General features: G+C 56.7%; 2 protein-coding genes across 15 annotated transcripts in view; one reads left to right on the top strand and one right to left on the bottom strand.

Annotated features, from left to right (window-relative positions):
* Positions 1 to 20,198, bottom strand: part of DOCK6 (dedicator of cytokinesis 6) — a 42,602-nt gene extending 22,404 nt beyond the window's left edge. For 12 of the 14 annotated variants that reach the window (XR_009502534.1, XR_009502535.1, XR_009502533.1 and 9 more), the window contains exons 1-18: positions 20,101 to 20,198; positions 13,027 to 13,114; positions 12,237 to 12,412; positions 11,905 to 11,973; positions 11,516 to 11,645; positions 10,347 to 10,559; positions 8,571 to 8,656; positions 6,796 to 6,862; positions 6,541 to 6,690; positions 5,541 to 5,621; positions 5,272 to 5,425; positions 4,976 to 5,103; positions 4,749 to 4,842; positions 4,081 to 4,243; positions 908 to 1,025; positions 766 to 836; positions 398 to 536; positions 202 to 303 (exon numbers count right to left, since the gene is read on the bottom strand). Coding sequence is in view for 10 of the 14 variants with exons in the window: in XM_059918373.1 (XP_059774356.1) it covers positions 202 to 303; positions 398 to 536; positions 766 to 836; positions 908 to 1,025; positions 4,081 to 4,243; positions 4,749 to 4,842; positions 4,976 to 5,103; positions 5,272 to 5,425; positions 5,541 to 5,621; positions 6,541 to 6,690; positions 6,796 to 6,862; positions 8,571 to 8,656; positions 10,347 to 10,559; positions 11,516 to 11,645; positions 11,905 to 11,973; positions 12,237 to 12,412; positions 13,027 to 13,114; positions 20,101 to 20,144 (2,073 nt within the window). In the remaining 4 variants the exon portion in view is untranslated. The other 2 variants (XM_059918379.1, XM_059918380.1) reach the window with 2 other exon arrangements.
* ANGPTL8 (angiopoietin like 8) lies at positions 2,318 to 3,955 on the top strand. Its single transcript, XM_059918383.1, has 4 exons — positions 2,318 to 2,629; positions 2,811 to 2,972; positions 3,515 to 3,624; positions 3,706 to 3,955. Exons 1-4 carry the CDS (start codon positions 2,333 to 2,335, stop codon positions 3,731 to 3,733), a joined length of 597 nt encoding a protein of 198 aa, XP_059774366.1. The 5' UTR covers positions 2,318 to 2,332; the 3' UTR covers positions 3,734 to 3,955.
* Positions 20,199 to 20,510: the final 312 nt, after the last annotated feature.

Here is a 20,510-nt window from a genome sequence, read left to right as displayed (position 1 = left end):
AGGGACACGCACGGGGGCAGCAGGTCACACAGAATTAATAATGGGGGTGGGTGTGACGAGGCAGGCAGGGGCCCTGGAGGCCCTCATGGAGGACAAGGCTCCCAGGGGTGTTGGTGGGAAGGAAAGCAGGGCATGAATGGGGGACTTGGGAGCGCCGATGGGGGACAGGGTGCTAGTTGGCAGGGAGTCCAGAGCACGTACGTCCGGTGTGAGCACGGAGTAGCTGGGCGGGGGCTGATCCACGGACACAGGGAGGCAGAAGGGGCCGGTCCTCAGGCGGCCGTGCTGCAGCAGTGGGATCCACTGGGGAGAGGCTGGGGGTCAGGTATGGGGCCGGACAGGGGGCAGGAGGGCTGGGCATGGGGGTGCGGGCTGGCAGTGGTGGAGGGGAGCTCACAGTAAAGCCCACAGGAGTCTCCAGGGCCGTGCCTGGCCGGGGCTGGCAGCTGACGTGGTAGAAGGTGAAGAGCAGGTGGTGGTTCTCGGTCACACAGGCCGGAAGACGCAGCTTAAACTCCTCGTAGAATTCAGGGGACCTGGCAGGGCCAGGCTGGGGGTTCTGCTGGGGGCTGGGCTCCCCCTTGCCTGCCCCGCCCCCTCTGCCACATGGTCCCCCAGTGCTGCTGGGCCCCACCGTCCCTGCTCTCTGCCTCGGGTTCCCGCATTAGCGCTCCGGGAGATGGCACCCTCCCCCCTCCCCCGACCCTGGCCCCTCTTCCTGCCCCACTGTACCCCCATCAGTCCCCCCACCCCGACCCCACATACTTGTTATGGTAGACCACCGGCGTGAAGGCCTCGCGGGTGAACTCACTGCAGCTGGACTTGCCAAAGATGACCTGGAGGAGCAGGGGCATGAGGGGCCGGCGGGGGACACCCCGCCCGCCTCCCCCTGGGCCCAGCCACTGACCGGCAGGGCCTGGCTGGGGTCCTCGCCCGCCATGTACTGCACTCGCACAGTTAGGTTGCGCACGGAGCCCTGGCGGCTGCTGAAGTTGAGGCTGTGCGGGTACACGTACAGCAGGTTCCTGCGGGGGCAGGGGCATGTCCACGTCAGAGGCACAGAGAGCCGGGGGACAGTGGCCACACCACTGGGGCACTGAGAGCCGGGTCAGGGACACGTATGGGCACCAGGCGGGAGATGTGACTGGCAGAGAATGGAGGACAGATGGGCACCCTCAGAGCACAGGAAGGGGAACGGTGTGGCAGAGGGTGGGAACACAGAGGGACTTTGGGGGTACTGAGGGGACACAGTGAGGCAGAGGGCAGGGGACAGATGGGCGCCGAGGGCCAGGCTTCCGAGAAGGTAGCCCAGGCAACCAGCACCAGGCCTGAGCCCTGCCCAGGCTGACCTGCCCATCACCCAGCTCAGGAGCCTGACCACCCCTTCCCCCAGGAGAGGCCACTAGAATTATATGGCGTGTCTCTCAGGTGGGGAAACCAAGGCTGGAGTTGAAGGCAAGGGCTGGGCTGGGGTCAGGGTTCTGCCTCCCTCCCCCAGGGTAACTCCATTCAAGCCCTAACCAACCCCTGGGCCTCAGTTTCCCTATCTGTCTAATGGGGGCATCAAGCCTCCCAACTGAGCCTTTGTAATACCAATGATGCTAAATTACAAAAATGTCAATAATTGCACCAAACACTAATGTGGCACCAACTGGCTCTGGGTGTGTTGGGCTCTGTTCTAAGCAGCCGATGTGAAATGACTCATTTATTTCTCACCAGCAGCCTGTGGGCAGGGACTCACATCACACTCCATTTCACAGGGAAACAGAGGCACTTGCCCACAGTCATCCAGGGAGACAAATGGCAGTTAGCATTGATCCAGGGTACGTGGAGGTCCTGGAGTCAGGCTGTGTGGCCTTGGGAGAGTCTCCCCCATCTGTACCTGCTCCCCTAGCTCTTAACCAGGCCAACAAAAACTCCAGCATCACAGGCTTGTGGGAAGGTTATGAGACCAGCTACTGTAACAGCAGTGGGACAGCTCTGGGAAAACCACTGGAGCTCATAAAAGCCTCACTGTTATTGCCGTTATTGTTGTCATGCCTATCCACAGGAGGGGAAACTGAGGCTAGGAGCTGTAGGGTCTCCCAGCGGGGACTGGGCCTGTCCTCTCCCAGTGTCCCCAGCCCACACCTGGCCCCGAGCCCCAGCCAGCGTGATGCCAGCGTGGCCCGACTGGACATTCGCCTGATGCAACTGTAGTGCCACCGCCAGGCCCTTGCACAACACAGGGCACCCGGCTGGCCGGTTAACGATTGACCTGAGGTTAAGGGGGGCATTAAGGCATAAAAGGCAGCAGCGGTGTTGCTGTGGCCACACCCCCCGCCCCCCAGTCATGCCCATGCTCGTGCTGCGCCTGCTGTGCGCCCTGGCGATGGTGGCCCAGCCTGCCCTGGTGGCCCCCATGAGCGGCTCGGAGCCGGCACAGCAGGAGGAGTTGACCCTGCTCTTTCACGGGGCCCTGCAGCTGAGCCAGGCTCTCAACGGCGTGTACAGGGCCACGGAGGCACAGCTGACAGAGGCCGGGCACAGCCTGAGCCTCTATGGCCAGGCACTGGGGCTCCTGGGGCAGGAGGTCAGCCAGGGCCAGGATGCAGCCCAGGAGCTACGTGCGAGCCTACTGGAGATGCAGGTAGACGCTGCAGTTGGGGTGTTGCGGGGTGGATAGGAGTCTATGGGAGAGTTACGCCTAGGGTGACCAACTGTCAGGTTTTCCCAGGACTGAGGCGGTTCCTGGAATACAGGATTTCCAGTGTTAAAATCAGGCCAGTCCCAGTAGGTCATCCTACTAACATCCACTATCTATTGATCAGATGGAAGAGGATGGTCTCAAGCTGCAGGCAGAAGCCACAGCCCAGGCGCTGGGGGAAGTGGCCCAAGGACAGCAAGTGCTGTGGAAGAAAATGAAGCGGATGGAAGTCCAGCTGAGAGGCGCTTGGCTGGGTCATGCCCGCCAAGAATTTGAGGCCTTAAAGGTAAGGGGTTCCCAGCCCTGGGGGAGTCAAGACCCTGATTCACAACCAGACCTCATTTCTGAACCTTTTGTCCCAGAGACCCCCCCCCCCCAAAGGTCAGCCTTCCAGTACCCTGGCCTCTACTCTGTGTGTCTCTGGGCAAAACCATGTCCCTTCCCATACCTCAGTTTCCCTATTTGCAAATAAGGGCGACAACTGATGTCTCAAAGCAGAGCCAGGGACTCGGTGCAGATAAAATCCTCAGCATGGGGTGGGGCACATGGGAGTTACTCAATAAATGCATACTATTTAGAGAATTTCTTGAGTGCCCATGACGTATCCAGCACTGTTTTATGCCCTCTAAAAATCCACATCATGCTCATAACAACCCCACAAAGGGACTCCTGTTTCATCCCCATTTTACAGGTGGGGAAGTTGAGGCCAAGGAGTGGCAGTGACTTGTCGGGTCACACAGATGCAGTGGGGAGCAGGGGGGTCTGGGTGGGGTCGAGGGATAGGAGGTGAGGCGGCCCCCAGCTGAGGTTTCTGTCCTGACCCCACAGGTCCATGCAGACAAGCAGAGCCACATCATGTGGGCCCTCGTGGGCCACGTGCAGCGACAGAGGCAGGAGATGATGGCACAGCAGCAGCGGCTGAGACAGATTCAGGAGAGGTGTGCCTGGTGGGGGGTTGGGCGTGCCAGGCAGCGGGATGGGGACCCCTGCGCCTTGGCTGAGCCTCACCTCCCTCCCAGACTCCACACGGCGGCGCTCCCAGCCTGAGCCTGTCTGGGTGGAACTGAGGACCAGTCATGCACCGAGGGATGCTGCCATGCCCCATGCGGCCCCTGCACAGGGAGGAGCTGCCTGTCTGCTGAGGTCGGCCAGGGCGCTGGGCCCCATTTCCGGCCATGGAGCAGAGACGGAAGCAGGCAGGGACGCAGGCAGAGGACACGGACCGTCGAGGAGGGGTGGAGGAAGGACACGCCCCTTCATTCCTATCCATCCCCCATTAAAGCAGAGCAGTGGCATCTCAGGCCAGTGTCTGTGAGTGTCGGGGAAAGGGCATCTCACTTTGCACGATGCCTGAATGCCCCCATTCAAGTGCCCGCCTGCCCCAGAGGCTGTACCTGTAGCTGGTGTGCGGGGCGTAGACCTCACGGGCGGGGAACTCCAGGATCTCCTTGGTGGGCCGACCCCTGGGGTCTGGGTAGGGCTTGACATGAAGCAGCTCCGGGGAGAGGCAGAAGTGGGGGTTCTCAGGGGCTGGGGAGATGTCAATCTTGAGCTGGGCTGGGGAGGGGGTAGTCAGTTTGCACCTGCCTGGGAGCCTCGAGCCGGGCCCTACCTCTCTGGGCTTCGGATCAGGGCTCTGACTCTCCCACAATACCCTCTGGTGGCTCTATCCTTCGGGTGCTAAGGCCAAAAGATGCTCTCAATTCCCATGTCTTGCCCTCATATTTGATCAGCTCTGCCCACCACATTCCCCGTGTGACCCACTATCTATCTGTCTTATTTACTCTTTTTTTTTTTGGCCGCACCTTGCGGCATGCGGGATCTTCCCCAACCAGGGATCGAACCTGTGCCCCCTGCAGTGGAAGCGTGGATTCTTAGCCACTGGACCACCACAGTCCTGTCTTATTCTGTTTCTCATCTCTGGGTCCCATTAGAAGGTCCACCCGTGAAGTCGGGGCTTTGCCTATCATGGTCCCCAGGGCCTGGCACAGTAGGTGCTCAGTGTGGGTTTGCTGAGTGACTACGTGAGTAACACGTCCCGTCTAGGGCGCGCACCACGCACCGGTCACGGGCCGCAGGCGCCGCAGCAGGGATGTTGGGCGCCGCATGTCAGCCAGGAACTTGAAGAGGTCCTCGTCACTGAGCCGCTCAGCTTCCTGCAGGGACCCGCCCTGGTGAACCAGGGCCGAGGGGCTTGGGGTCCCCGGGGCCCGGGCAGCCACAGGGGGGTAATGGGGCCGTGCCCCTGGGCACCCCTCCCTTAGCCCCCTGACCCCCGAGCCACGGCACCTGCTTAAAGAAGTTGGTGACAGTTAGCGTGGCTGGGCGGAAGCCGGAGAAGCTGCAGGCATCGTCCCCGCTACTCGTCCGGTCCTGGGGCCCCCGACGGCGGCGGTCAGTCCAGGTGGGTCGGCGCTCTAGGGGAGACAGTGACAGTGATGGAGAGGGACAGAAACGAGAGAGGGAGAGGCAGGGAGGGGCAGAGACGGTGCGGACTCAGGTCTGGTACCAAGTCCGGCCAGCAGAGGGCGCCCCTCCCCATCCCCGGTAGCTCCGCCCCTGGCCCGTCGGCCCCGCCTCCTCACCGCCCTCCGAGTCCGAGTCCCGGTCCGACTGGCCCGCGCTGCTCACAATGTTGGCCAGGTGCACCGCCGTCCAGGCGAAGGGCATGCGGTAGCGGCCCAGACGGGTGCAGAACTGCTCAGCCGCCAGGCGCAGCTTCTCTAGCTTCTCTTTGTTCTGCGGGGAGACGCCGCAAACACACCCCACAAGCTCAGTGCCCCAGGCCCTCTGAACCCAGGATCTGCCCTGCCTGGGGACCCTTCCACCACCTGGCCCAGCCTCCCACACTTACCTTGGCTGTGTCCACCTCCTTCATCACCATGTAGGGCTCGCAGCACTCGCTGATGTCCCCCTGCTGCAGCACCTTCTCCAGCTGAGGGGCAGGCAAGGCCAGTGAGGCACTGCTGGGACTCCAACTTCCCCAAGCCACCCCCAACTTCCCTGACCCTCACAGCCTCCCATACATTCCGTTCCATCCGGCTAGGGCTCTCGTTCCAACACCGCCCATGGCTCCCACTGTCCTTGGGATTGAGTGCTAGCTCTCAGCCTGGGCAACCAGCTACACCCTCCCCACCTTTTTAAACCTGGCCCCAAACCCAAGACTCCATTTTTTCCCCCCACATTTACACCTTTCTTTGTTAGTATAAACAGAGTCCACACCAAGCATGGCTCTGAGCCTGGACTCCAATCCTGACCACTCAGGGGCTATGGGACCTTGAGCACATTCCTTACCAGTTCTGTGCCTCAGTTTCCCCAACTGTAAAATGGGCCCCATGGCAACTCCCACCTCCCGGGGCTGCTGTGAAGACCAAAGACCAGAATCCCTGTGAAGCCTGACCGACTGGGAGCAGTGCCTGCCTTAAGGTGTTCAATTAATGTCATTAGCGTAACCTAATTGAATGTTTTGGGGAAGGAAATTTGAGCTCACTTCTGGAAAAAGAAAATCCCAAACGAATGTGCCAACTAGGTCTTTCTTTCCCTAATAAACTGAAAAACTCTCAACTAAAAAAAATTTTAAACATCCACCCACATGTGCCGGGATGCCATTTCTCCCCAGGCTGCCCACTCATGGGTGTCGGCTGAGCTGTAACCTCTCCAAGGAAGCCCTTGGTGATTTCTCCCCACCTGGGTTGGGTCAGAAGCTTCCTCTGGGCTCTCACCCAGCTGCCTGTACTTCCCCCATGACAGCCCTGATCACCCTTCTTAGTGACATGTCTGTCTTCTTTCATGAGAGTGGGGACCTCGCCTGCAGCCTTCACCATTATCACCCCTTTGCCAGCCCCAGTGGGTACCTTGATGACCAAGAAGATGTCGGGCGAGGGATAGGTCACGGAGAAGATGGCAGAGCGGGCCAGGGTGGAGATGGCAGGATGGGTGCCATGGGCCCGCAGTAGGCCCTTCATGGAGTCTGAGTTCAGGTCAAAGTAGAAGTTCTCCGAGATCTGGGGGCACAAGAGGCAGCTGGGCCACCACTTCCAGGAAGCCCACTACCCTGCAGCGAGGAGGAGGAGGAGGACTGGGAGGAAAGGGAAGAAAGGGGTTCCTACCTTCTTTTTCTCCCGCACATCGTACAGGGCCAAGATGCCAAAGATGGGCTCGATTTCTATCTCGAACCTGCAGTAAACGGGGGTTCTCTGGCAGAGGATGACCTTGACACTCCCTCCTCCATACACCCCACTCCCTCTTGAGGTCCAGCCCAGCCTTGGTGCCTTGTGGGGGCGGGGGGCATCTGTTTCCCACTAGGTCACAGAGAAGCACCATTTAAGGGCTTGTAGGAAAGACCTGTCCCATTTTGCCAAAGGGGAAACTGAGGCACCAAGAGATTTCTGCCCCCCCCCTTCCTCCCTCAGTAAGTAACTCACACAGAGCCCCTCCAGCTGAATCCATGGCCCTTGTTCGGTTGGCACGGAGGTAGCTTTTGGCACATCAATCCTCCCGCAGTCCCATCTTGAAATTCTCGACTCCTGGGCCTCCCTGCCTCCCCTCCCTGAGGTGTCCTCTATGGCTTCTGCCATCCTGGGCTGAGTCCCATCTTCGCTCGCCTAAACAGCCCCCATAACCGCCTCCCTGTCTTACTCTGCCCTGCTCATTTCTACTCATCATCCACGTGCCTCCTAAGGAAACATCTTAAAACTTAAAATTTGGTACTTCCCTGGTGGTCCAGTGGTTAAGAATCCACCTTCCAATGTAGGGGACGTAGGTTCAATCCCTGGTCGGGGAACTAAGATCCCACATGCCGCGGGGCAACTAAGCCCACGCGCCACAACTACTGAGCCCGCGCCACAATTAGAGAGCCTGCATGCCGCAACTTAGAACCTGTGAGCCACAACTAAGAACCCGTGCGCCACAATGAAAGATCCCGCATGCCGCAACGAAGATCCTGCATGCTGCAAAGAAGATCCCACATGCTGCAACTAAGACCTGATGCAGCCCAATAAATAAATAAATGTTTTTTAAAAAAAGAAGGTAGCAAGAATAAAAAAAAAAAACTTAAAATTTGAGGCTTCTCACTGCCCTGCGTGGCCCCGTCCCGCCCACTTCTTGGCCTCAATTTTCCTCTCTCCAGACATCTCCTGGCCTCTGTTTGTGCTGTATCCCCCACCTAGAGAGCCCTATGTGGTCATCCCGCAGTTACACGGCCTTGCATACAGTAGACGCTCAATGAGTGTTTGTTGAATGACTGGATGAGCTCAGAGAGCCGGTTCCCAGCCCATGTGCTTGAGGCAGGAAGCCCACCCGGGCCTCAGGCCAGATGGGACCTCCCTTTCCTGCCCCCATCCAGGCAGGAACTCAGAGTCGGGGAGGGGCAGGGCCGGGCTCAGGTCCAAGGCCACATCCTGTTCAGCTCCATTCCCACGAACGCTGGCTGCTCCCAGGGGGCGATGTGGAGGGGGCCTTGGGCAGCTGGAAGCCAGGCCCAGGGTCACCAGCGCCCCCTCTAGCCTGGGTCCTAGCAGCAGACTGGGCGAGGGCCAGACTCTGGCCTCACAACTCGTGATCTTGGGCACAATGACTTTATACCACCGTGTGCCTCGGTTTCCCACCTGCACCCACATCGCACGTTGTGGTGAAGGTCAGTGTTAATACACATGGAGGGCTGAGAACTGAGCCTGACACACAACTGGAGCTTAGGATTGGCGGTTTTGAATAATGAAAAAGGGAGTCTTATTTTCCAGCCTGAGAGCCCACGGGCGTCCTCATAGGTCTCAGGGCTGCACACAGTGATGGCATGGCTCGAGTAGTGAGCGCCGAGTGTGTGCCACACCGTAAGCCACACGGTCCCCTCCCATGTCTGAAGGGAGGGACGGGTCAGCACACTCACTTAAGCGACAGACACTTGACCAGGATCCTCTGTCCGAAGTGCTCTCGGGGTGGCTCCGGGCGGCTGCAGCGTTCCACGGCCTCATCCTGCCAAGAGCCGAAGGGGCAGCTGGGAACACATCCTCCAGGAAGGGCTTGGAATGTGTGGCCTGAGACCAGCTCTACCTGCAGCCTGACTAAACTTCTTTCAGTCCCCTGCCTCTGAGCCTTTGCACATGCTGTTTCCGCTGCCTGGAATGCCCTTCTTCTCCCTTCCTCCTTGCCTGGCCGATACCTGCTCATCGTCAGGTCGCACCTTAGCTGGCACTTCCTCCAGGAAGCCTTCCCTCACTCAGAGGCACTTGATGTTCCAGATGCTCAACAGGCCCTGTTGCAATGGGCCACGTGGCTGGGACACTGAGGGCCATGTGAGGGACAATGACACACACCTCATCATGGCACTATTCTGGGTTGTCATTTCCTGGTATCTCTCCTCCACCAGGCTGTGAACTCAGAGAGCAAGGACTGGCTCTATCTTGTTCGTGGCTGTATCCCCAGTGCCTGCTATATAACTGGCACTCAAACATCTTGGCTGGATAAACACAGAGGTATGTAGTAGGTACCTACTAAAAAGTGGTTGAGTAAACATAGACATATACAGAAAGTATTTGATTAATGCTGACTGGACATATATAGAGACATGTACTAGACACCCAATAAGTACTAGTTGAATAAAATATTGGGGTATACAGCAAGCACTCAATAAATGGCTGAATTAAAACACAGATGTATATACTAGGTGCCTAATAAAAGTTAGTTGGATAAATATAGGTACACATGGTAGGTGCTCAACAAATATTAGTTGCTCAAATGCTGTTTAATTAAATAGAAGACTATACAGTAGGCACACAGTTAACATTGACTGAATAAATATGAATATACGGTAAATGCCCAATAAATGCTGGGTGGATAAATATAAGGGTAGGTATAATAAATAAAGGTCATTGAATAAAAATATAGGGTACACAGTAGGTGCCCAATAAATGCTGAATGGATAAATATAGGGGTATATATAATAAAAGTCATCAAATGGGGCTTCCCTGGTGGCGCAGTGGTTGAGAGTCTGCCTGCCGGTGCGGGGGACACGGGTTCGAGCCCTGGTCTGGGAGGATCCCACATGCCACGGAGCGACTGGGCCCGTGAGCCACAGTTGCTGAGCCTGCGCGTCTGGAGCCTGTGCTCCGCAACGGGAGAGGCCGTGATAGTGAGAGGCCTGCGCACTGCGATGAGGAGTGGCCCCCACTTGCCGCGGCTGGAGAGGGCCCTTGCACAGAGGCGGGGACCCAACACAGCCATAAATAAATAAATAAATTAAAAAAAAAAAAAAAAAAAAAAGAGTCTCTTACTCTACCTTTAAAAAAAAAAAAAAAGTCATCAAATGAAAAATAGGGTACACAGTAGGTGCCCAATAAATGCTGGGTGGATAAATATAGGCATATACAGTAGGTGCTCAATACTCATTGATTATATGCTGTTTGATTAAAGAAAAGACTATACAGTAGGCATACAATAAATATTGGTTGAGTAAATATAGCACTATATAGTAGGTGCCCAATAAATGCTGGGTGGAAAAATATAGGGGTACATAGTAGGCACCCAACAGAAGCCATTGAATTAAAGTATACATTGCAGGGTATACAGTAGGCACCCAGGAAATCTTGCTGGGATCATATACTGGGATACATGTCAGTTGGATGTGTATTGACCTCAGGGCCTGTGCAGGCTAGTGGGCACCCACCTCGTCGGGCGCCGGGTAGAGGGCGAGCAGGGCACGGGGCCGGTGTTGCCGCCGCAGGGCCTCATTGCGCCGGTCCACGTCCTCCGGGGCTGCACGCTCCAGCAGTGAGGGCAGCAATGAGTCGGCTGCCAAGTTCCTCAGGTCGAAGATGCCAGAGGCGCCACTGCTTCGTGGGGTGTCGTCTGGGGAGCCTGAGGAGTGCCGGGGGTCATCCTGCCAGTAGAGAATGGGCAAGCGCTGAGCACCAGCTGAACGCATCTCCATCCTACTCAGGTGAGACTGTCCTCATGCCCAACCTATAGATGGGGAAGCTGAGGGCCAGGGGCTGGGGTCACCACTACAAGGGTCACCTGAGGGCTCTGCTGACTCTCTTTCTAGAACCTTCTATCTGGGGAAGCCCCCTCCTTTACTATTGTGAGGAGGTTACTTCCCAGTCTGGGTATCACATGACCCTTGTCTGGCCAATCAGAACAAAACAGGTACCAGCCCCAGGGATTGGCTCCAAGGTCAGGATATGCCTGGGTTGGGCCAATGAGAGCCTTCCCTGGGACTCTGCTCACTGTTGCCAGGGGAGGGAGAGTTCTCATTGGGGCTGTCAATGGCCCAGGACCCTGCCTGACCTCCCAGACTCAGCTATGGTCAGAAGCAGACTACCTTGGTTCAAATCCCAGCTCAGCTCTGTGACCCTGGGTCTCTGACCCCAACTCTAAGGGCCTCAGTTTCCCCATCTACATTTATAAATAGTAACAAGGAAACAATAATTCTTGACATGATTATTATTGGTAAAAGTAGGCACTCAATAAATATTGGTTGACAAAATACAGGCTCAAGACTCAACCAGGGACTGAACCCAGGCCACAGCAGTGAAAGCTCCGAATCCTAACCACTAGACCACAAGGGAACTCCCCTCAGTGTTTTTATCTGTAAAATGGGTGTTGCCCGGTCTCACAGGATGAAAGATAAGGACAAGTATAAAACATTTCGTATACACTAAGCCCTTAATAAATGCTTATAATCGTTACCCTTAACTTTTCACTTACAGGGCTGATACATTTCCTTTTGGGTTCAAGGCTGTTCGGGTCATTTCCCATCATATGCGTTTGAGAGCTGGGGCCGCAGCCCATGCATGTACATACGCTTATACTGACCCCTACCCAGGGCTCCCTCACCGAGTCCTCCGGGCTGGACCTCTCATCCCCAGAAGCGTCCTGCTCGAAGACCTGGCGGGTGAGGCCCTTCTGCCTCTCTCGCTGCGTCTCTATGGTGATGGGGCTGTATGCTGCACTCAGGTGCTGGTACCTAGGAGGAGGCAGGGCTTGGTGGGTATCAGGAATGAGGGCTCCCGAGGGCTCCCCAGGGCTCCGGGATGTGCTGACACACCTCCCAGGCCCAGGTGATGCCTGCAAGGCCATCCACCCTCCCTATGCTCCGCCGGAGAAGTCTGGCTACCCTTAAAGGGACGGTGGGTGGATAAACAGGAGGACCGGCAGCAGACAATGGGCTCTTCTGGGCTCGGACCTGGCCTCTCTACCCTGAGCTGCCCCCGAGCCAGACCCACCTCCTGTGGGCGATGATCCAGTCCTCCGTGTACATCTCCACAGCAGCCCTCACCTGGGCATCCAGCTTTCTGCACAAAATACAATCAGGGTAAACAGAGGCAGGGCCCAGTGTTAATCTTTCCAGTGGCCTGTGAGGTGGGGCCTGTCCTTCTGTCTGTTTCAGAGACGCAGAGGTAGAGGCTCAGAGAGGGAAGGGGACTTGCCCAAGGTCACACAGCGGAGCCAACAGTTGAACTCAGGGCTGTTGGGAGCTTGGTGGGAAAGGGGGTATTCATGGGGGGCACAGAGGCAGGTGGAGTTACAGACAGGGAGGGTGTGGGGCTGAACCCACCCATCCTCGGGGATCCCAGGCTCCGTGGTGCGGCATTCCCGGGGCTGCAGCAGCAGCTCCAGGTCATCAGCTGGAAACTCGACCAGGTCCCGGAGTGGCCCGGGCTCTGCATCTGGTGGCCGGCTCAGGAGCACATCCTCAAAGTCCAGGGGCTCAATGACTTCAGTCAGTGGGACCTGAGTTAGAGCAAAGTGGCTGTGACCCGTGCCCCGGGGGACTGGAGGGTGTGTGGACTTGGGCTGGCCTTGAACAAACAAGAGGGCGGTGGGAGCCATGGAGGGTGTTGGAGCTGGAGGGGCCCTGGAGGACGGTGACCTCAGCCACTCCATCCCCACCCCAGCTTGGCTGGCCCTGACCCTCTTTCCAGGCAGGAAATCACACCCTGTGCCTGGAGGGGCAGGAAACTCATGGTGGAAGGAAAGGTTTGTGGACTGCAGCAAAGAAAGAGACAATTCCTCAGGCCCTGGGGCGAGAGAGCCCCACCCCTCCCCACTGCAGCCAGAAGCACCTCCCATCCCCCAGACCGCCGTCCCCACCATCCCCAGCTGGGTGGTCCAGACAGCAGGAGGCGTGGGCCACAGCAGGCTGGGACTTCTCCCCCCCCACCCACAGGGCTGCTCCCTGCAGAGAGGGGGGTCCACCACCCTCCCGCTCCCGCTCCCGCTCACTGGGGACAGGAATGGGGACAGTGCTGGGCCAGGACAGGGACCCCCTTCCCTGTCACAGCTGGGTCCCTCCCAGCCTCAGCTTGCCCACAGCAGCGGGGGGGGGGGGGCTCCCACACACTCACCCCCAGGGAGCTGCTGCAGCGCCTGCTGGAGTGGGGAGAGCCACTGCGTTCCCGGGACACCTGCTTCCGCACCTCAGCAGCCACTGTCCTGTGGGGACGGGAAGGGGGTAGTTGGGGGCAGGAGCACTTGGGCAGCGGGGCCCTGGGAACCGGGGCTTCAGGGCCGACAAACTCATTCCATGAGAGGAAAATCCAGGCTATGGAAAGAAAAAAAAAATCAGGCCCCGGGCCAAGAGAACCCAGGCTTCAGGATGCACAGGTCTCAGCGTGTGGGCCCCAAGGCTGTGGCAGATACATGGTCCCCTTTCCTCCTGCGAGCACAGATAGAGGGCTGCTGCTGGGCAGGGCCTGAGGGCCACTGATTCCTGCGCTTCCTTCTTCCCCCTGGCCCCCGGGGTCTGAGTCCTGACCCACCAGGACTGGCTTCCAGGTCTGGAGAGAGGCCTCCACTTCCTCATCTGGAGGACCTCTGCCTACCCTGGCCCCTGCCCCTCATCAGGAATGTGAGAACCGTTCCACCCTTGCTGGACAAGTCACTCCTGCCTCTGAACCTCAGTTTACCCATCTGTAGCTGCCCTGCTCTCACAGACCAGTGGAGCTGAGCAGGGGGCCTGGCATTCAGCGGGCATGCCATACACCCACCTTCTCAGCGAGTCTGAGACTGAGGCCGGCTGTGTGTAAGAGGCCAGCATGACTCTCAGAGAGCACAACCCAGCCACCAAGGTCAGTGCCGTGGCCTTCGTGGGCCGCCTGCATCTACCCTGACCTTCAGAGTCCCAGAGGATGAGGGTGAAGGGGCAAGACCCACGGTGGGGGGGCCAGCATGGGAATTTCGAACAAACCCTCTAGGGGCAGGGATTCCCCAAGCTCTCAGTTCCTTCAGCTGAGCTGGGAAGGAGAGGAAGCCACGCAATTATCTGGGGGAAGAGTGTGCCAGGCAGAGGGAACAGCGAGTGCAAAGGCTCTGAGGCTGGGCTCTGTTCTCTAGGCCTGGAAATCCCTGCTCCCTGGGGTCTCTGTGAAAACAAGACTAGGACTGTGTTGTCCCTGTGGAGGTCCCAGGACTGGATCCCACACATAGTAGATGCTCAATAATTTTTTTTTTTTTTTGGCTGTGCCACATGTCTCGTGGAATCTTAGTTCCTCGACCAGGGATCACACTCGAGCCTACGGCAGTGAAAGCGCCAAGACGTAACCATTGGTCTGCCAGGGAATTCCCATCAATAAATGTTTTTTTGATGGAATGAGTGAATCCCTTCCAATCTCCCTCTTGCGTAAATCTACTGTAAGTTGGGGGAAGCCCCTTATCTTTTAGCTGTGTGGCTTTGGACAGGTGGAACAACCTTTCTGGGCCTCAGTCTCTCTTAAAATCAAGAAGGCAACGGCTGAGAGGTTCAGGCCTCAATCGCTCCTGCTTCCCTCTTTTCTCTTAGGCTTGGAAATTTTCTTATAAAAAGTTGTGCCCCTGGGACTTCCCTGGTGGCACAGTGGCTAAGACTCCGTGTCCCCAGTGCAGAGGGCCCGGGTTCGATCCCTGGTCAGGGAACTAGATCCCACATGCCGCAACTAAAGACCCCACATGCCGCAACTAAAGACCCCACATGCCGCAACTAAGATCCAGAGCAGCCAAATAAATAAATAAATAAACATTTTTTAAAAAATAAAAATAAAAAGTTGTGCCCCATAAAGTGCTATGTTGAGGATTGCAAATGTGGCCCACAAGCGTCCAATGCAATGGATGTGTGAGGTGGGCCCAGGAAAGACAGGTGTGGAGTGGGGATAATTAGGAGCTTCAGTCCTGTCTGTAAGCCTCTGAATTCAAATCCGTGTGGGTCAAAAAAAACTTGACCACGACCCTGATCCAACGTGGGGCCTCCAATTTGAGACCCCAGCCTCATTCCTTCTCTGTCCCTGGATTCTATTTCTTTTCTCTGTCAACGGTCTCAGAGTCTTGCTTCTATTGGACGGGGGGTGTGGGGAAGCGGGGAAGGGAAGAGAAGCTTGTAGGAAATTCAAAGGATGTTAAAAATTAGGGATTTGTGGAATTCCCTGGCGGTCCAGTGGTTAGGACTCCGCGCTTTCACTGCTGAGGGCACAGCTTCAGTCCCTGGTTGGGGAACTAAGATCCCGCAAGCCAGGCGGTGCAGGGGGGTAAAAAAAAAAAAATTAGGGATTTGTCCTCAAATTCCCCAAGTCCAGGCCACTTCCTCTGGAAGCATGGGCACACAGAGGAGGACGGGGGGTGATTTACGAAAGATGCTGTATCAGGGAACCTGTCTGTGCCCTGGTCCCAGCTGTTCTGCAGCTGCTGCCCCAGAGCAGGGAGGGGTGTGGGGAGGGCTGAGCCTCCAGCTTCATTTTGTCATGGGCCTTAGAGTGAGGCCCCCAAAGTGGGAAAAGGCTTGGTCCACAACGGTGTGGTCACGGGAGCCAGTTTACTGAGTCACAGAGCTCTGCACTTGGAGCTGGGCGAGCATGGGTGAATGACATCTTTTCTCTGGACCTCTGGGCTCGGGACAGTACCCACGACTCATTGAGCTGTTCTGAGTGTAGGGCCTGGCACACAGTAAGTGCTCAGTTAAAGCTAGCTGTCACCACGTTGCCTCACAGAGCATCCTGGGAAACTAGAATTTCTGACCCTGCTTTGTATACCAAAGGTGAGTGAGGCTCAGAGAGGGGTCGTGAGGCACCCAGGGTCACACAGCAGAATGCAGCAGTGCCCAGAATTGAACCCTGGTCGGCTGGAGGTCAAAGTCCTTTAGTGCTAGGCATTCCATGATGGGGAGCAGGGCCAAGAACAGGGGCTCCAGAACCTGCCCCTTCCCTGTCCACACTCACCCGCTCCCTACTCCCAAGAGCGGTCCCATCCAGTCTGGAGGCTTCAACACCATCTAAACACCAACAGATCCTCAAATCTGCCCCATGACCATAACCTGCCCTCCCACCATCCTCTCTGTCTAAGGGCAGCCCTACCCTCTTGGATGCTTGGGACCCACACCTGGGAGTCATCGCCAACCCCTCTCTCTTTCTCACTCCCACATCAGATCTGCTTCAGATGTTCCCGTGGACCACATTTCAAAAAGGGAGGCAAAATGCTGAGCTGAATTTAGTGGGTTTTCTCAGGAAGGGATCTCAGCATTCAATGATGGAAACTGCAAAGATCAGGTGGTGGGGTATAGCTATTGGTGAGATAAATCCTTCTAAGGTGAAAACTCCACAACCCTATGTGATACTGAAGAGATGCTCAGAGGGGAGAGATGAAGCAGTGGCAGCGTTGGGAATTCATGTGAGACTGTGTACCCCACCCCCGCCCAGGGCTGGCCAGATTAACAGAGGACTACCCTCACAGGGGAGGAGGATGACAAAACCAGAAACAAGAATGGCTTAAGCCTTGATGCTGTGTTCCCACTTCTGCAAAAAGTGAGGGAAGAAAATGAGTAAATATAAAACCATAAAGAGATTCCTCCTCATATCCCACCCTACCCCTCCTGGACTGACAGAAAAATTTAAAGGCAAATAATATGAGTGCCAGCAAGGATGCGGAGCAATGGGAACCCTCATCTGCTGCTGGGGGAACCCCTTTGGAAAACCATCTGTAAATTTACAGGCAGAGTTGAAAATATGCCAATCCAGCAATTCCACTCTGAGGCGTAGATACTCAGGAGGAAATACATGGCCGAGAATGTTCATGGCAGCCCTGATCATGACAGCCTCAAAGGGAAACAACTCACAAGTTCCTTGACCAAAGATGGAGAACGCACAAGAAGCAGGGGGAATAGTACACAGCAATGAAAAAGGATGAACCAGACTACAGGCGGCAGCACAGACGCTGCCGACATTACACTGCCATATAGGACTTGACATCCCGTGTGGTTCCATTTATGAGATGTTCTAAACAGACAAAGCCAACCCACTGCAGATAGGAAGCCAACTTGGATGGAGAAACCATAATGTAAGTGAGGAGGAAATAGTAGCTGCCATCAGCATAGCCATTCCCTGAGGGGCAGAATCAAGTGCAGACCTTGAGGGGGGCCTGCTGGAGTGTGGAGGCTTGGGAAGGTAGAGACGGCCCCCGTCTTTTTTTTTTTTTTTTGGCGGCATCACACAGCATGCAGGATCTTAGTTCCCTGACCAGGGATTGAACCTGTGCCCCAAGCAGTGGAAGCGCAGAGTCCTAACCACTGGACAGCCAGGGAATTCCCAAGACAGCCCGTCTTGATCCAAGTGACTTTCCCCCTGGCATTTGTTTCATGATTACTCCTTAAACTTAGCATTTTTCTGTATACATGTCATCTGCTACAACTTTTTTAAAGGTAAAAAATAATCACCTATGCATAAGCTCACGTCTGCAAATATATTTGGGGACAGGAGTGGGAGGAAGATATTTCCTTGAAATCTCACAGGTACTTTTGGAATTTCGTCAATGTATGTCGTCTTGTGCTCCCATCCCTCCAACAAATCATTTCTTTAAATGAGAAATGCAAACTGCCCCACATCAGACAACTGAGGGGCAAAATAAAGACACTGCTCTCAGAAGCCTGGGAAGAATGAATGGACATCCTTGCGGATAGGAGAGGGCAGGAAGAGGCACGGTTTCCAAGACTGTTCTCAACTCTGGAGCCACACACTCTTGGGCTCACTTCCCCCCGAGAGACCCTTGAGAGTGACCTAACCACTTTGGGTTTTGGTTTCAATAGTTATACCAATGTCAACGGGCTCTGGTGACAATTAGTGACATCTCAGATGGGGACCAGCATGCGATAAGCACATTAGAAGTGCTGGTCATGGGAATTCCCTGGCGGTCCAGTGGTTAGGACTCCAGGCTTCCACTGCAGGGGGCAGGGGTTCGATCCCTGGTCGGGGAGCTAAGATCCTGCAAGCCAAGCCAAGCCAAGCCACGCAGCCAAAAAACAAAAAAGTGCTGGTCATTATCACCATTCCAGATTGGACTTTATTTTAAAGAGTACAAGTGAAAAAAAAAAAAGAACATTATGTTGTATACAATAATATTTGTGCATGTTGTGTACATTCATAAGAGTTTGTTTATTGTTGTTCCTTTTGGCCATGCCTCGCGGCTTGCAGGATCTCAGTTTCCTGACCAGGGATCGAACCCGGGCCCCTGCAGTGAAAGCGCCGAGTCCTAACCACTGGACCACCAGGGAATTCCCGAGTTTGTATTTTTAAGTTGCCCCCCAAATCTTTGTTTTAAATGAACCTGTTCATTAGGAAACTGGGGGACTGTCTAATATTTAGATTAATATGGCATTTGTGGAATGAATAATTGAATGAACAAGCAGATGAATACAGGCCTAGGTCTGAGCATGTAGATACCTGGGTGCCCACTAGTCTGCTCAGGAGACCTTGTCAGAGGGTGGCTGGAAGACTTGAGCCATTTGCTTGTGGTTCACTGAGGCCCCAGGATCTTTCTCTGCTTTTCTTACCCTGAACTCCATAGAGTATCCATTCCCCAGGATGAAACCCAGGGCCTCTCTTTCTCACTTGAGTGGACTCCAGGACCCAAGGACATAGGAACTGAGAGGCAAAAAAACAGACGGCAATAACCTCCCCAAGCTCAGAAACACCAAAGGTCCAAGAGGGAGGAACGATTCAGACACAGAGATAAGAGAACGTAAAAATTGCCCAACCACTATGCCCCAGACACCAGGGCACAACGTCCCTCCTCTGTTCCAAACTCTTCATGGCCCCCACCTCACTCAGGGTAAAAGTTAAACTCCTCCCCACAACCCACAAGCCCTGCACAACCCGCTCCCACTGCCCCCCTCCTCACTCTGCTCCAGCTTGATTGGCTTCCTCAGATGCTCTGTGAACATCTGCTCCTGCCCCTGGGCCTTGGCACTTGCCCTTCCCTGTGTTTGGACTGCTCTTCCCCCATATCTGGGCATGGACCCCTCCCTCACCTCCATCAGATCTTTGTTTAAATGCCACCTTCTCCTCCAGGCCTTCCTGACCCGCCTCCCAGAACTCAAATAGTCCTCACATTCTCCATCTCCCTTCTCTGCCTTGTATGTCCTGATACCACTTACCACTAACATATAATCTACTTTATCCTGCTTCTCCTCTGCCTCCCCCACTGTATCTGCCCCCAAGGGTGGGATCTTTTCTTGTGTCTCCGTCAGGGCAGGGCTGACTCTTTCACCTGGGGGTGATCAGGGGAGGTCCCTGCCCGCCCCCACCCCCCCACTGCGAGAGAAACACACCCCCCACCCCACCTCCAGCAGATTCTGAACCCACTATTGGAGGCAAAGACCCGAATGGGTGAAAGGCTCTTCAGGCCCAGAGAGTCTGACATCCCCCTCCCTGGCCAATCTCTTACAATCTCCAGTGGCCACGGAAATGGATCCCCCAGCGCCTGGCGCCTGTCCCCTCCCCCCGTCTGCCCACCAGCTGGTTCTGTCCCCCGCCCCCACTCCTTCCATTCAATCACCATCCATCTCCAGCGCGTCCAGCCGGTGATGGGAGAGCCTGAAGCAGGGCTGGGGGCGGGGGGACATTCACAGCTGTCCCCTGCCCCCCAGACAGCTGGGCACGGGACCCTCGCGGGGAGAAGATCACGGGAAACTTCCCGAGGGGGTTCAAAGGCCGCCAGGAGCACCATCCCTGTTCCCAAATCTCGGCGTCTGATGCGTCCCTGCCCCACACCAGGCCCAGAGGATGGGACAGAAAGAGCCCCTCAACTCCACGCTTGGGGAGCTTCGGGGCCGGGGGAAGGGCCAGGAGATGGGTAGGAGGTGCGGAGGGCGCCGGGCAGCGCTTTCCCCGCGCCGCCTCCTCCAGGAAGGCCCCCCGGGCACGCCCCCACGCGTCCCACCGGTTCCAAGGGAGGACCTCAGCCACCACCGCGCCCGCAGCCCCACCGCGACCCCCAGCCCGGAACCCCCACCGCCCTCCCCACCTCCCCACGCCTGCGCCCCCGGCCGGAGGAAGCGGGCCGGAGCTGGCCAAGGCGGAAGGGGCTTGAATGGGGGGCGCCCAGGCGAGGGAGGGCCGGGCCGCCCCGGGGCGGGGCTCGGACACGTGGGGGCGGCCCGGGAGGGGGCCCGGCGGCCGCACTACCTGTTGATCTTGTGCGCGAAGGCGCGACGCTCGGCTGCCGCCATGGCGCTCCGCGCGTCCAGCCGCCGGCCCCGCCGCTGCAGCCGCGCGCACCGTCCCCGCCGTGGCAGCCGCCGCCGCCGCCTCCCGGTTCTGGGCAGCCCGGGCTGGGCGGGGCCGGGGGCGGGGCCCTTCCGGGTGTCCCGGGCCGCTCCGTGCTGCCCCTGCCGGCCGGAGGGGGCGCGGGTCCCCCGGCCGCCTTTGCGCCCTCGAGGCTGGGCTGGGGAAACTGAGGGGGTCAGTGGAGGAGAGGACACGGGACTGAGGCTGAGGGCCTCGGACTTCCTCCCGGGGGATGCTCTTTCTGCCCTCTGGCTAGCAATCACTATAATCACCATAATAATTATAATCTCGAGCGTTTATTAAGCACG

The sequence above is a fragment of the Balaenoptera ricei genome, chromosome 3, assembly GCF_028023285.1.
Source record: "Balaenoptera ricei isolate mBalRic1 chromosome 3, mBalRic1.hap2, whole genome shotgun sequence".
NCBI lineage: Eukaryota > Metazoa > Chordata > Mammalia > Artiodactyla > Balaenopteridae > Balaenoptera > Balaenoptera ricei.
The sequence above is the reverse complement of the archived record's forward strand: the minus strand, read 5'-3'. Positions and strand labels throughout refer to the sequence as shown.